Source organism: Sphaeramia orbicularis, chromosome 6 (assembly GCF_902148855.1).
Source record: "Sphaeramia orbicularis chromosome 6, fSphaOr1.1, whole genome shotgun sequence".
NCBI classification, from domain to species: domain Eukaryota; kingdom Metazoa; phylum Chordata; class Actinopteri; order Kurtiformes; family Apogonidae; genus Sphaeramia; species Sphaeramia orbicularis.
Genome location: NC_043962.1, coordinates 50977798 through 50993289, shown reverse-complemented (window position 1 = coordinate 50993289; position 15492 = coordinate 50977798). Strand labels below are relative to the sequence as shown.

General features: G+C 36.8%; 1 protein-coding gene across 1 annotated transcript; it reads right to left on the bottom strand.

Moving 5' to 3' along the window:
* Positions 1-5318: 5318 nt before the first annotated feature.
* Positions 5319-15308, bottom strand: ppib (peptidylprolyl isomerase B (cyclophilin B)). The gene is made up of 5 exons (XM_030136140.1): positions 15083-15308; positions 13904-14017; positions 8303-8396; positions 7919-8103; positions 5319-5611 (listed from the first exon to the last, which is right to left on the bottom strand). The coding sequence occupies exons 1-5, from the start codon at positions 15215-15217 to the stop codon at positions 5489-5491; spliced, it is 651 nt and encodes a 216-aa protein (XP_029992000.1). The 5' UTR covers positions 15218-15308; the 3' UTR covers positions 5319-5488.
* Positions 15309-15492: the final 184 nt, after the last annotated feature.

Sequence of the window (15492 nt, the reverse complement as noted above, 5' to 3'; positions counted from 1 at the left end):
AAGAAATACAAATGTCTGCACAGTGAAAGAAATGCACATGTCTGCACAGTGAAATAAATACAAATGTCTGCACAGTAAAAGAAATACAAATGTCTGCACAGTGAAAGAAATACATGTCTGCACAGTGAAATAAATACAAATGTCTGCAGTGAAATAAATACACGTCTGCACAGTGAAATAAATACATGTCTACGGAGTGAAAGAAATACAAATGTCTGCACAGTGAAAGAAATACAAATGTCTGCACAGTGAAAAAAATACACGTCTGCACAGTGAAATAAATACAAATGTCTGCACAGTGAAAGAAATACAAATGTCTGCACAATGAAAGAAATACACGTCTGCACAGTGAAAGAAATACATGTCTGTACACAGAAAGAAATACACGTCTGCACACTGAAATAAATACACATACACAAATACACAATACAGTATATACACAGTATACACACAGTATGTAACATAAACATCAAAACAGGCCAAATTCCTTTACCAAATCAACTTTGTAATCCCCTAACAGCCAAATCTACATACAAATACATCAAAAAATTAATTATTTGTGTTTTTGATTTCAAGCTGAATTAAGTGGAGATTGTTAATTTCACTATAAAACATAAAATAGGTTGAGTTTTGGGATTATTGCATCACCAACAGGCAATAAAGGTAAAAACAAAACAAAACAAAATGAAAGAAACACATTTTCTGGTCTTGGGCATGGAAATTACTTTATTGATACCACATTATTTTCACTGTCCTGACTGCTGTAACACCAACTATTTTAACTTTTATTATTACAACAAATAGAACTCTACCATTTAATTTTGAACAGGGGTGTCAAAATTATTTATTTCTAGTCCCACATACAGACAAATATTTTCTCAAGGAGGCTGGACCAGTAAAAATAATAACACATTAATTTATAAATAATGATAATTCCAATTTTTTTTTGTTTGTTTTATTGCAAAAAAAACCCCCAAAACATAATGAAAATGTTTACACTTACAACTATCCTTTCACAAAAAATGTGAATAACCTAAAAATATATGAACAATCTAAGGGCAATTTTAACAACAGTATACCTCAGTTTATCATTTACATGTGTACCTCATAAATTACAGAAAACAGTGAATCTGTAAATACACCTACATATTTACAAACAGGCATCTGGAACTGACAAATATAGCATTTAACTTTACACATCGTGTTATATTTTGTTTTGAATAAAAAAAATTAAAAAAAACACTGCAAAGTGCAGACATTTTTAATTACATCATATAAAACTTTTTTGTTGTCATGGTTACATTCATAAACATATGTACATATATTATATATGTAATACATAATGTATTGATAAACAGTTGTAACTCTACACAAAATTATAGCCTTATTCCTGTTGTTTCCATCCCATGCTTTAGGTTGATTATACAAGTGCAGCTCAAAAAATTTGAATATCATGAAAAATTTCAATATTTTTTGTCACTCATTTCAGAAAGTGAAACCCATTTATTATATAGATTATTATATAGACTCATTAGACATAGAGTGAAATATTTGAAGACTTATTTCTGGAAACTTGGATGATTTTGTCTTACAGATAATGAAAGCCCAAAATTCTGTGTCTCAGAAAATTAGAATATTGCATGAAATCAATTAAAAAAGGATATTTTAAATAGAAATGTCAGGCTTCTGAAAAGTATGTTCATTTCTATGTACTAAGTCCTTGGTTGGGCCCAAAAAACTAGAAAACCTACTTTTTCAAACTCCTACTTGAGATTTTATCTGATCTGCGTGATTCTTGGCATGTATGCTGTTTTCATAGACATGATACTAAGTTATCAAAAGAATTTTGTTCAGTCGAAAAATGCGAAAATTATAAATGAATAAATTTCTGTAGCTAGCTATAAAAATTTTGACTATTGCATATCTCGGACAAATTAAATGCTATCAACACCAAATGTTAGATACTTTGTTGACATGTTACTCTGAGGGTATGAGCCAAAATTGGTGGATGTTGGCCACTAGGGGGCGCTGCAAACGTTAAATTTATATCTCTTAAACAGCTTCACCGATTTCTATGGAATTTGGTTTGTATAATGTGGGGTCACTCCTGAGACCAGCTGTACAGTTTAGTAATGATTGGTCAATGTGGATGTAATCTATTACAACAAATCCCAGTCCCTACACATTCCTCCTTCCACTCTACTGGTGCATTTGTCCCATTACAGTGAATACAGTGGCTCAGACGGAGGAATACTAACTACAACTGTAAACCCTTATGAACGGGGGCCAGCCTCCACCAGCTCAGCCCCAGACCGTTGTCCTTCGGGGCCGATTTCCATGGGCTCTGTGGGGCCTGGGGTCCGAGTGGGCGGGGAGGCTTGGCCCCCGTTCATAACTGCTTGCAGTTCTAGTTGTATTTAATATGCTTTTGACTTTTTATCTATCTGTCTGTCTCTGTCTATCTATCTATCTATCTATCTATCTATCTATCTATCTATCTATCTATCTATCTATCTATCTATCTATCTATCTATCTATCTATCTATCTATCTATCTATCTATCTATCTATCTATCTATCTATCTATCTACTTTATGTTGCTTAAAACAACTTTGTGCTCTGTGTGTTTAATTTAATTTTATTAGTATGCTTTCTTTCTTTTCTGTCTTCATACGGTGGGGTATCTAGTCTCGTTCAGTGGGTCAATAGACTCGGCAATTTGCGGAGCGATTCAGTGAGTCATCGATTCATGAATGATTCAGTGATTTGTGAACAATTCAGAATTCATTCAGCGACTTGGCTCTGCGTGGCTGCTCTCGGCCAGCAGTTCATTACTTCAGCTCTGTCCGTCCGTCGCCAGTAACTAGTCTCGCGATACAATCAGAGGTCTTGCTGTGGAGACTACCAGCTGCTGCACGATGTGTCACACAACACTTCCGCCTCCAACTTAATGAGTGATTCTGACTAGTTTATGTGATAATAAACAAAATATTAGCAAAGTGCTGCTGAATCGATTCAGTTGCATTCGCAAATCGATTGTTTCGAATGATTCATTCGTGAATCGCCCATCACTACTACAGGTACATCTCAAAAATTTGAATATCATGAAAAAGTTTAATATTTTTTGTCACTCATTTCAGAAAGTGAAACCCATATATTATATAGACTCATTACATATGGAGTGAAATATTTCAAGCCTTATTTCTTGAAATTTTGATGTTTATGGCTTACAGATAATGAAAACCCAAAATTCTTTCTCAGAAAATTAGAATTTTGCATAAAATCAATAAAAAACAAATATTTTAAACAGAAATGTAAGCCTTCTGAAAAGTACGTTCATTTCTATGTACTTTCCTCTTCCTTCCTGTCCTCTGTCGAGAGCAGATGTGTTTCTGAGCCCATCTCCGTCTGCCTCACAACATTCTTCTTCTCTTCCTGTCCCCCTCCCACAACTGAATCCAATGAAAAGTTCCATCACATGACCACGTGTACTGTGTTTATAATCTCTTATGTATGTGATGTATGTGCTTGCATTATCTTCACTATAATTCTTTCGAAAGATTTGTGTTGGGTACATGCGCACACAGCGACCAGCAGTGAATGAGAGCTTGCTGCAAAACAAATCTACTCATGGGTATAAATCAAGTCACCTTGAACCTTAAACCTTAAGACTTGGTTGGGCCTCCTTTTACATGAATTACTGCATCAATGTGGCGTGGCATGGAGGTGATCAGCCTGTGGCAGTGCTCAAGTGTAATGGAAGCCCAGGTTGGTTTGATAGTGGCCTTCGAGTCATCTGCATTGTTGGATCTGGTGTCTCTCATCTTCCTATTAACAATACTACACAGATTCTTTATGGGGTTCAAGTCAGGTGAGTTTTCGGGCCAATCAAGCACCATAACACCATGGTCATTGAACCACCTTTTGGTGCCTTTGACAGTGTGGGCAGGTGCCAAGTCCTGCTTGAAAATGAAATCAGCATCTCCATAAAGTTTGTAAGCAGAAGGAAGCATGATGTGCTCTAAAATGTCCTGGTAGACAGCTGCGTTGACTGTGGACTTCTGAAAACACAGTGGACCAAAACCAGCAGATGCCATGGCAGACCAAATCAGCACTGACCTTTCACTACGCTCACAGTATTTCCGACACGCAACTCATATGTCACACTATACGCTGCGCTACATCACAGCCCCTTTGAGTCCAGAACGCAGGTCCGCTGTTTCAAAGTTCAGCCTCTCACCTCTGTTACTCCTTTGGCTTGGCTGTAGAAACCAGTCAATGTTGGCAAAAAGGTGGGATCACCATCTCACCTTTTTTCCGGGATCTGTGTAAAAGTGGCTATAGACGCATTGTCCTGAACTGATCATGATAATTAATATTAGTTAACATTAAGATTATAATACATAGTTAATATTAATATAATTACTAATATTAATTAATATTTCATTATGACCCAGACCATAAAATGGCCGCAGTTTGTGTCAATACAAATAAAACACTGAATAAAAACATAACGTGTGTGTACTTGAAAACCCTCAGCCTGACTTATCAGGTGCACTACTGCCCCCAGTTTTTGGACAGACGTACAGACGACCAACTCATGACAACACCCTGCGGCCAGTGTGGCCGAGGGTAATAATGCACATGAAACTGTCATGTGTGATGTGACAGCACCCCCTGCTGTCCTAAGATCATGGCATTTCAGTGGTTTGATGTAAAAAATGATATTAAAAATGTTCGTTTTTAGAAACACGAGAAAAAGTTTGTCTATATAGTAATCTGATGGTTTTCATCATTTTCTAATCATTTGTCTTCAGTGTTTATTCAGCCATTTTCAAAATTTTTTCCCCATGTTTATTGAATCACTTTTTCATCAAAATACTGATACAATTTCATGTTAAAGAAAATATTCAGGTATGATGAATTCTTCTGAAATGGGGTTTATAGTTTTATTCCTGGTTCACAGCTCAAGCAGTTTCGGTCTTTACATTTTTCTCTGTTGTGAGTGTAAAATTTTTTAAATGAGATTTCATGATTTGGATTTACACAAAAGTTTGTCTCCTTAATACAGTTTGTTTTATACATTTGTTTATGAACTAAACTTCACATCAGATGACAAAACTTATTTTAATGATAAACTTGTTCCTGTGAATGTAATGTGTTTCCTGTTTCATAATAATCTGATGATTCATCTACAGGATCAATGAGAACGATTACATTGCGCCTCCTATTGGTAAAAATACAACACTGCTTTACTACAAATGAAACGTTTTCAATTAAAACCTTTGAAGAATTCTTGGTTTTGATGAAGAAATAAAGTCTGTTTAACAAAAAGTTGAAACCTTTATTTCAGATTTCCTTGTTTTTCTTTTTTACAAAAAAAAAAAAAAAAAAAAAAAAAAAAAAAAATCATCATAATACAGTGCAGCTGGAATGCTCGTTGGGACCCAGATCAAGCAGCTTCAGACCCTGTCTGATTCTGGTCCTCGTTACTCTTTGGCCACAGCGAATGGCTTATCCACCTCGATTTTTCCACATTCATGGATGATGACATCTTTCAGAGGTTTATCACGGCCGTCCGTCTTCGTACTCTCAATCTTCCTTACCACATTCTGAACAAACACAGAATTTTTTATAAACACATTTGAAAATAAATTCATCAATATGACTAGAGCTGCACAATATGTTGTTTGAGCATTGTCATCGCAATGTACGTGTGCCCAATAGTCACATCACAGGTCCTTGTAATGTGGGAGGTAAATGAACTCAATGTGTTTTCATCTAATTTCAACCTGGGTTGATGACACACTGTGCACAGCGATCCACCAATCACAATCGTTCTTAATCAGTTTGCCAAAGCAGACCATGTCCATGCACATGGAATGAGTTGCTGATAATAACACTGAAAAATGAGCAACAAACGAGAAAATCACCAAAAATGAAGGCTTGGTGCCAAAAAGAAAAGCAGCATCAGTTATCTGGAATTATTTCAGCTACAAGACGGAGGATACTGAAATATGTGTTCTGTGTCAATAGTGCCTCGCACCTGTCGCCACAATGAGAGGAAACAACTAACTTGTTTGACCATTTAGGTTGGCACCACACAGCTATTATATCCTCCTCAGTATTTTTTCATATCGCAATATATACCGCAGGGTTAAATTTTTTTTTTTTTTTTAAATTACAATGTCAGTTTTTTACAATATTGTGCAGCCCTAATTATGAACAGGTATTTGGAGCAAAACATTCAAAACAAAAGATTTGGGGCTAAAAGATCATTAATTTCCAAACTGTGTAAAGTTAAAAACATGACAAAACATGGATAGCTCTGACCCTTCAAATCAGAATCTGTTAACACAAATCAAATGATACAAATGCAAACTCTCAGAAGCAGCATCCAGTGTGGACACAGGCCCTTGTCAGACCTTATCAGGATATGGTTTAACCAAGACTGCGGTCTACACTGACAGGACCCATGGTTTGGCGTCTGGGTAAACCAAGACTTTTCGTCAAACCATTCAGCTACATTCAAGCAGAAATCACAGTCAATATGTTTAGATAAAATCCATGAGTTAACAACTGAATTTATTTGTAAAGACTGGCAAGTGTACCCTACAGTCAACTCTGGATTCACTACATAACCAAGTCTCCGCTTCACTACAGAAATATTCTTGTTTTAATTATCTTGGTGAAACTTTGACATGCATGAAACCCACCTAAAACTAGGACTCATCCAAGACTCTAGACCACCTCTAGGATCTCATACTTCTATATGTAACTGTAGAAGTGTGACATCCTGTTCTAGATGTCAGTGTTTTATGAAGTTTAGTTGAACAGACTGATAGTAGCAGGACAGTAGTGACTGAGTTTTAATGTTTCAGTCCCTTCCCTTCTGTCCTTTTCTTCTCTAACCTGATCTACACTGAGTTCCAGCATTAAACAACTCACTGCAGTAAGACTGGTATGTCTTGATACAGGTGTTACTCTAAACACTGCTCCGACAGAAAAGATACAAGCTGAGAAAAGTGCTCTGTAGTCTGTTAATTTGGTGCAATTATTTTACTTCCCAGACATGTTTAACTTTAATATCTGGATTCATTCTTCAATAAAACATCCACTGCTGTCATCAAATGTCTTATTTGTCCATGCTGACTTAGTGGTGTGCCCCTTTTATTTCTCCCCATTCTAAATGCATGATCATGTGACCACTGTGTGATATTCAATGCTAGTAGTTCAAAACAATCTGGACTGAGGCCTTGTCCACACGGGGATAAAACCAGTCTCAAAGAAGCATATAGGTTGTAAACACAGAAATGCAAGGGCGGCATTTTGAGATTTGTTCACTCTGGGACCTGGTTTCCAAAGCCAGTGGATCTGGGTTCCTAAAACACCCATACAATGAAACAATTGAGGATACTGAAAATGTCTCCATGTGGACTGCATTTTCCTTAAATGCATCTCTTGTCACATGATGTCATGTCCAATCAGGCAATTCTAGGCCTCAGCTACTGTGCTCTGTATTCATCAGAAATACAAGAGCTCTTATGTTGAGTTCAGTTACATACAGGTCACACCTTTACTCAGAGTAAATGTCTTGTTATGACTCAAACATAATGTTCGATATGTCAACATTGATCCGGAATCAAAGTCATGAATTAAATGGAGAGCAATTAATGTAGTGATGAGTTTTTTTTCTATCATGTGATTAAAACTACTCACTTGTACGATATTTACAATCTTATTTCTTCTGAATCTTTCAACATCATTTCTGCTTTTCATCATCTGCTACTAACGTGATCCCAATGTTAACATTTATTTTACTTCTCACTGAACATCAATTTTTGTGCAGCATCAATAAGCTGAAGCTTCAGATGTCACTTTGAAAGTGTGATCATTAGTTTGTCTACCCATCTTCTCACCATTCCCTCCAGAACTTTCCCAAAGACGACGTGTTTCCCATCGAGCCACGGCGTATGGACGGTGGTGATGAAGAACTGAGAGCCGTTTGTGTCTTTTCCAGCATTGGCCATGCTGAGCCAGCCCTCTCCATAATGCTTCAGCTTGAAGTTCTCATCAGGAAAACGGTCTCCATAGATACTTTTACCTTCAGGAAATAAAACAACAGTGAAAAATGACCTACTGAACAAAATAAAGAAAGCAATTATGTTTTTAAAGACATGACAACTATAGTGAACAATATGGAACTAAAGAAAACTAAAACCAGTAAATTCCTGAGACAGTCGGTGACTTGAAGTCTGTTCTGACCCTTCAAAGTAAATTAAAACTTCAGTCTGTAGTTTTACCTCCAGTTCCATCTCCTCTGGTAAAATCGCCTCCCTGAATCATGAAGTCTTTAATCACACGGTGGAATTTACTGCCTTGGTATCCAAATCCTTTCTGTTAAAAAAATCACAAAACGAAATGAACCCCAGTGTAAGTGTTTCTATGAAAATTTCAAACAAAACATCAGGTATGGATGTACAAATTCATCAGGAAGTTTAAGTGTTACATAATATGACAGAGCGCTGAACACTAATTTAAGTCACTAATGTCGATCCCTGATTATGCAGGTTTAGCAAAATTAACACTTCTTGATCCCGTGTAAAAGTGTCTGCAGTAACTAAAACGTTAAAAAAACTCATCAAATTTGAAACCTACTTTTATATACATCTGTTATTTTTATTTTTTTTTAATCAAACAGTAGATGCAAAGGGCATACATGTTCATTTACATTATCCTTTACATGGGGATCTTGGAATGGTCTAAGGTTGGATGAGGTGTCAGATTTACTGCAGTTGATCAGTCATAACAGTCACATTTTAAACAGACACTGATGTCAAACTGTTTCCTTCAAATGTCTACTGTCAGACAGTGCAAGAAACCACCATTCTCACAGAAATAACTAGTTTGTTGTGTTAATCAAGTTTAATCAACTTTTTTGAGCTCTGTGATGATCACACTGAATGCAACCACAGTTATTGAAAGATTTGAATTTTTTTTAAAGCAGGACTCTGGTCTGGCATTGACCACCAGTATTGACCAACAGGATCTGATTCAGCTAACACATAATTTTTGAATATTTCCAAGTAGTAATTTGTTATTCTTGTTGAAATATCTGAGCTGTCTGAAATTGAGACCTTTGCATCTTAATTTTGGCGGTAAGAATAAAGGGTTTGTGTGAGCTCTGTAACCTGCCAAATGAATGACCCATTTTGCTTCATTCTGCAGAAGCATTAGTGAATGTATTGTAGTGATGTAGTTATTGCCCTCTGCACAGTATTGCAGAAATGGAAAAACAAGTAAACGGTATAGAATGGACAACTGATTTATGACCCTGGACCTGCTTTGCTTAACACTGCAATGCCCCCTGATGCTTTAGTTTGTACATACTTTAAATGCAATTTCCAACAGATTTGCTTATCAGTTGTCACCTGAAGAAATTTGAATTCACTAGCTTTTTCAATGTTCTCCCCATCCATCTGAATCCATTTCTTGAATTCCCAAAGAGCATTAATTTTGTTCTGTTCAGGTTTAAGTAAAATGTATTTCTGTTGAATCACACCTTTAGTTTACTTGGTTCTGTATTTATTTATATCTTGTATGAAGACCAGCAAATCAGTGACAGAGCAAAAAATATTTGTGTCATCAGCAAATAACATCAGTTTCAACAATTTAGAAACCATACATAAATCATTAGTCAGGGGTGTATCCAGCCACTACTGTGTAGTCTCTATCAACACAACTGCTGGCAGTAGTGTTTAGTCAATGATTATGGCACACAAAGGGTTAACAGTAGGTTACTGCTAGAAGTCCCGCCTCTAACCTAAATATCCGTCTCTGATTGGCTCTGTGGTTTTACTAACCTACATGTGATTAGCTGTCCCGGCTGTCACTCCATTTGCTTGTAAAAGCTACTAACCTACTACCTGCTAGTTGGACAGTTGGACCACTAACGTAAGTTGTCAACATGTTTGGCAATTGTTCTGCCTGGGTCATGTCAGCTAGACCGATTTCAATATCAGTGGTGTCATTTATATTTATATTTGTGTCTGTTTGTTTGCAAGTATGCTTGATAATTAGGATTTGAGGGATGTCAAAGAAAATAAAACTGGTCAGAAGACACTTCTTTGGGAGTCAGAGTAAGTTATTTCAAGGGTATAGAACTGTAGAGGCTCAACAATACAGATATTGAATAAAAGACAATATTTAATGCAAAACAGATGCACTTTACAGTTATTTTTCACTTACTATTTTCATGTATTTCTATGGAAGAGAGCAATGGTTTAAAAAACACAAATAAAGAAAATCTGTGGGAAAAACAACAATACAATAACATTCCTCAGATTCTAAATGTGATTCTAGATGTGATTTTATCCATATTTTTGGGGAATAAATTACATGTATTCATTGAAAGTAAAAGCCTTTTTTGCAATAACTGTACCATCAAACTCTATGATCATTGTATCCCTAATCTGTTCATATGTTATGCATCAACATATTTATGTCAGGTGACAGACAGTAGAGAGACTGGAGGAGATGCAAGAGGAGAAGCTGGAAATGAGGTTGAATACTGATGAGGTTAAATACTGATGGATATGTTAGTCATGTAATAACATCGCATTACATTCTTGTATTCTGTTTAGTTATTCAGATATGCATTATAAACATGTCAATTAGTGAATATTTTTTCTGACGATAACTGTTTGCTCGTTTGATCAGCTCTACATGACGTGAAATTATGATCGCAAATGCAAAAAAAAAAAAAAAAAAAAAAAAAAAAAAAAAAAAACATGCACAAGCACTGACGCACAGTCATGTTGGAACAGGAAGGGGCCATCCCCAAACTGTTCCCACAAAGTTGGGAGCATGGAATTGTCCAAAATCTGTTGCTTCAGCATACCAACAGATTTTGGACAATTCCATGCTCCCAACTTTGTGGGAACAGTTTGGGGATGGCCCCTTCCTGTTCCAACATGACTGTGCATCAGTGCACAAAGCAAGGTCCATAAAGACATGGATGACAGAGTTTGGTGTGGATGAACTTGACCTGATAGAACACCTTTGGGATGAATTAGAGTAGAGATTGAGAGCCAGGCCTTCTCATCCAACATCAGTGTGTGATCTCACAAATGCGCTTCTGAAGGAATGGTCAAAAATTCCCATAAACACACTCCTAAACCTTGTGGAAAACCTTCCCAGAAGAGTTGAACCTGTTATAGCTGCAAAGGGTGGATCAATGTCATATTAAACCCTATGGATTAAGAATGGGATGTCACTTAAATTCATATGCGAGTCAAGCCAGGTGAGCGAATACTTTTGGCAATATAGTGTATTTATGTGACATATATAGTCTATGGAAAACTGTCAGTTATCCAAGTATAAATAATACACAGACTGAAAGGGTCAATGTAATCCAATTCCTTGGAATAGCTATACAAAAGAAGTGTAGTTGTTTTATGTTGTAGTGCGTGGAGGTGTGGGGGAATACTGACTGAACTAATATAAATCCAATCAGCATTATTCAGGAAAGGCCAATACCACTGATCAATAGTGTCCTATAGGGAACACACACATTAGTTTATGATCAAATTAAAAGTTTTAAAGTTTAGTGACTTAGTCCACTTTAAAACAACACTATTTATGTTCAAAATAAAAAAAAATCTGTTGCCTGTTCATATTCAGAGCTTGAATAAAATATGGGAAATTATTTCTAATTTCAGAGGAAGTCATGTGTTCAAAAACCCTATGTTAGAACAATTATGAACACATTTAGTCTGTGTGTTGGAGTAAATGTTCAGAACAAGTTAAATCCAGAGTTCAAAGACTGTACAGCGCTATTTGTTTAAAACTATGTTTAAATGTCATGAAAATGTACGAAGAATGTGAATGTTCATTTTTCCACTCAAACTATTGAATTGTTTCATTTTTTGTTGTTTCTATTGTTACTAAGTTGAAGGTATTATCTATTTTATTTCATTTTGCTTGGTGATATGAATAGGGAGCAGAATGATCTTAGGCTTCAACCTATTCCTTTACAGACTCTTTAGTTTTTTTAAACATTGTATCTATATAAATGTCTAATGTTTGAAATGTCTGAATAAACAATTGAACTGAACTGACCTAATGATTGAAAAATCATCTAAAATCATCATTTATGTAAAATTATTGAAATTTATAATCACAAATGTTTAAACACTGACAGGGGGTCTAGTTACTGTGATTCCATTGTGTAGTGGGCTGTGGAATAACTATTGGTTTCCATTTGTGGTGACTGTTGACTGAGATAAGGGATGAGATTAAATAAATCCTGGAATTTAACCTGGTCTGGACCAGGATAGCTCCACAGAATAAATCTCCATGGTAACTTACATCAAAACAAAAACTGCTTTTGTGAAACCGGCTCATGGATAAGTTGAGCCAGGATAGCCAACATATCCTGGCTTAATCCCTTATCCTAGTTTTGTGAAACAAGCCCCTGGTCTGTCTCTCTCTTAACAAGGCATCAAACATTCCATAACAGCATCCTACGTGTATAGAACCCAACAGCGCCACTGTTCATAACTACGCTGAACACAACACCGGTACTTCAGTAAAATGACTCACCGTTAGTTCACCTGTAGTAGACCCCCTGTCCAATTGATGGCGAGTGTGCATATTAATCAGTCAGTGTCAAGTCTTGTCTCATTGTTTAGCTGACTTTAGCCAAAATTAGATGCTACTTTGCTAGTGCGAAATGTGAAGACAGACGAGTCTCCTTAGTCATTTTAGAAAGCCCAGTAAATGTGATGGCACTGATAAACTTGGTGAAAAAAAGAGGGACTGATGCAGTGAGGGATGACAGACAAGCAAGGGATATGCCAGTTCTTATGGCATTTGGTGTGCTATATGTATGCATTTTCTACCTTTCATGTGTTATTTGATGGCATGTCAATTTGTGCCAAGATCTCTGGTTCACATAACCTGAACCCTAACCCTCAGTGCATGGTATCTGACACTGCTTGAACATACAGAAGGAAAGCTTAATGTCTACAGATAACACACCAAATAAAAGTGGTGTGTATAATTATGTGAGTTGTGATATCACGTTGGTTTATCAGCCAGCAGCAACTAGTTGCTGCATCACTGACATGTTTTTGAATATTAAATACTACTAAATATATATCATTATCATTAAAAAACAAAAATTTGAAATGACGGATAATAATATGTTATTACGGAATTTTTACAACCCTGTCCGTCAAAATGACGGACAATAAAAATGTCTAGCGCAACCTCTGATCTGTAGTTTGTGAAATAATGGTAGTTCCCAGATTTATGAAGAGGTATCACTTTTGCAACTTTCATTTGGTTTGGAAATGTACCAGTTAGAAATGATAGGTTATAGATATGAGTTAGTGGTATTGAAATCCCCTCAATTACCCTTTTTACAACAGCCATATCAATGTCATTACAGTCAGTAGATGCCTTATGTGTACATTTATTTATGATATCTACAACTTCTGACTCACTGCTTTGAGGAACATAGAACTACAATTTCTGTCTATTCAGTTATCATTCTACAACTTGGTTGTTCTCAATATCAAAGATTTATGCTGCAAGATCAGATCCAATACTTAGAAAAAATGTATTAAACCAGCTGGCCACTTATTGACCATATTATAATTTTCCGTGTCATTAATAATTAAGTATTTAGGATAACTTATTTGTCTGGTACAACTTTTTGTTACATTATTCAATATGTTCCATATCCTTTTTCTGCTCTTGTTATCATTTAACAGTTGACTGGAACACAAAATAAACTGTAAAACTCTGTAGTAAATCTGTTTGGATTTCTCAATTTAAGTGAAAAATATTCATTCTTGTCTCAGACAATATTAATCACATTTGTCACGAAATGTCCTCACCTCGCCTGTAGCCAAAGCCACAAAGTTATCGACTGTTTTAGGAACAGTTTTTCCAAAAACTCCGATGACAATTCTCCCAACATCTTCATCTCCAATTCTGATATCGAAGTAAACCTGAAAACAAGAATATCAAACAAAATCTATCACGGTGTGACAATGAATACAGGGTTTGACTATAATTAAATATGTGGTTTAATCTCCTCACCATTTCCTCCACTCCAGAATATACCATGTGTTCAATTATGTTGGTTTCTAGCAGTTTTACTAACTCCAGGCTACACTTAAAATTGAACTGAACTATGAAACACACCTTTGCAGATGTTTCAAGTTCATCTGTGAAGATTAACTCTTACAGTATCTGGAGAATGTCTCCATCTTCCTTAACTTTCTCCTGTGCTTCGGGAAGTCTTCAGTGTCCTACTCTGAACAGTTAGTACCTGAGGTTCAGTTAGTACAAATTGAACTGAACTATGAAACACACCTTGGCAGATGTTTCAAGTTCATCTGTAAAGACAAACTCTTTCTGCATCTGGAGAATGTTTCTAGCTTCCTTAATTTTTTCCTATGCTTCGGGAAGTCTTCAGTGTCCTGCTCTGAACAGTTAGTACCTGAGGAGACTTTTAACCAAGCGGAATCTGGTGTGACCAATGTTTTCCTTCAATGGAAGACTTGGATCTAGACGTAGGCCTACCACCAAAAAAAAGAAAAACAACCACGGACACAGGACTGAACCGCAAACATTGGACCCTGATCCTACACATCCCTAAAGAAAATTAACACTAAAATACAAACATTAAATCACCACAGCGATTAGGCCGAAGTTCCAGCGGCTTAAGACAGTATGCGCTCTCTGTCCAGTGCAAACGAAAACGGGTACAAATTGAAATGTATGAAAAAGATATTTTATGGACAGACAGGGACTCACGGAACAACTGACAGCACATCAACAGGGGACAAACTGCCCCAAGACGGACGGTGACGTGGCTTAGCATCGTCTACTAAAGCTAACACGGGGCTAGCGCACACCTACGCGGAAGCTAAACGAAAGGTAACGCGCTCCTCCGCTAGAGCTAATGGGCTGCTCCGCAGAAGCTAACACGACGCTAACGGGCTCCTCTGACGATGCTAACCAGGAGCTAATAAGCTCCTCCACGGAAGCTAATCCGAAGCTAACGCTACCTTGGCAGTGACTTTCGGTCCCTTTTTCTTCTCGTCTGCCGAAGAGCCGTTCGGGAAGGCGAGGAAAATGAGCGACCCCACGATGACCGTCACAGCAACCAGGAACTTCATCCTCCTCTCACACAGTCTGACCATGAACAGAGACTGATGCTAGCGAAGGAGAAGCTGACGTGTGGCTGCCGGAGGAAGAAGTCCGATTCGATGTAGGAGGAGACACAGGGGCCGCTGATTCACGCAGCTGTGATTGGGACACGCACTGTGCTATCTGCGCCAATGAGATGGAGCCGCGTTACACACAGACGTCCAAATCAAACACAGACTAAAAATACTAAACCTACAAAAGAAAAACTGTCAAACATAATAAAGAAAAAATACTAAACCTATAAACACCAACCTAACATCTGATACAT

Excerpts from the sequence above, each read along its gene's own strand:
- ppib (XM_030136140.1), bottom strand. The coding sequence starts at position 15,217 with ATGGTCAGACTGTGTGAGAGGAGGATGAAGTTCCTGGTTGCTGTGACG. Across the intron at positions 14,018-15,082 it reads GACCGAAAGTCACTGCCAAG|GTTTACTTCGATATCAGAAT; the intron begins GTAGCGTTAGCT and ends TCTTGTTTTCAG. Across the intron at positions 5,612-7,918 it reads GGAAAGTTCTGGAGGGAATG|AATGTGGTAAGGAAGATTGA; the intron begins GTGAGAAGATGG and ends GTGTTTGTTCAG.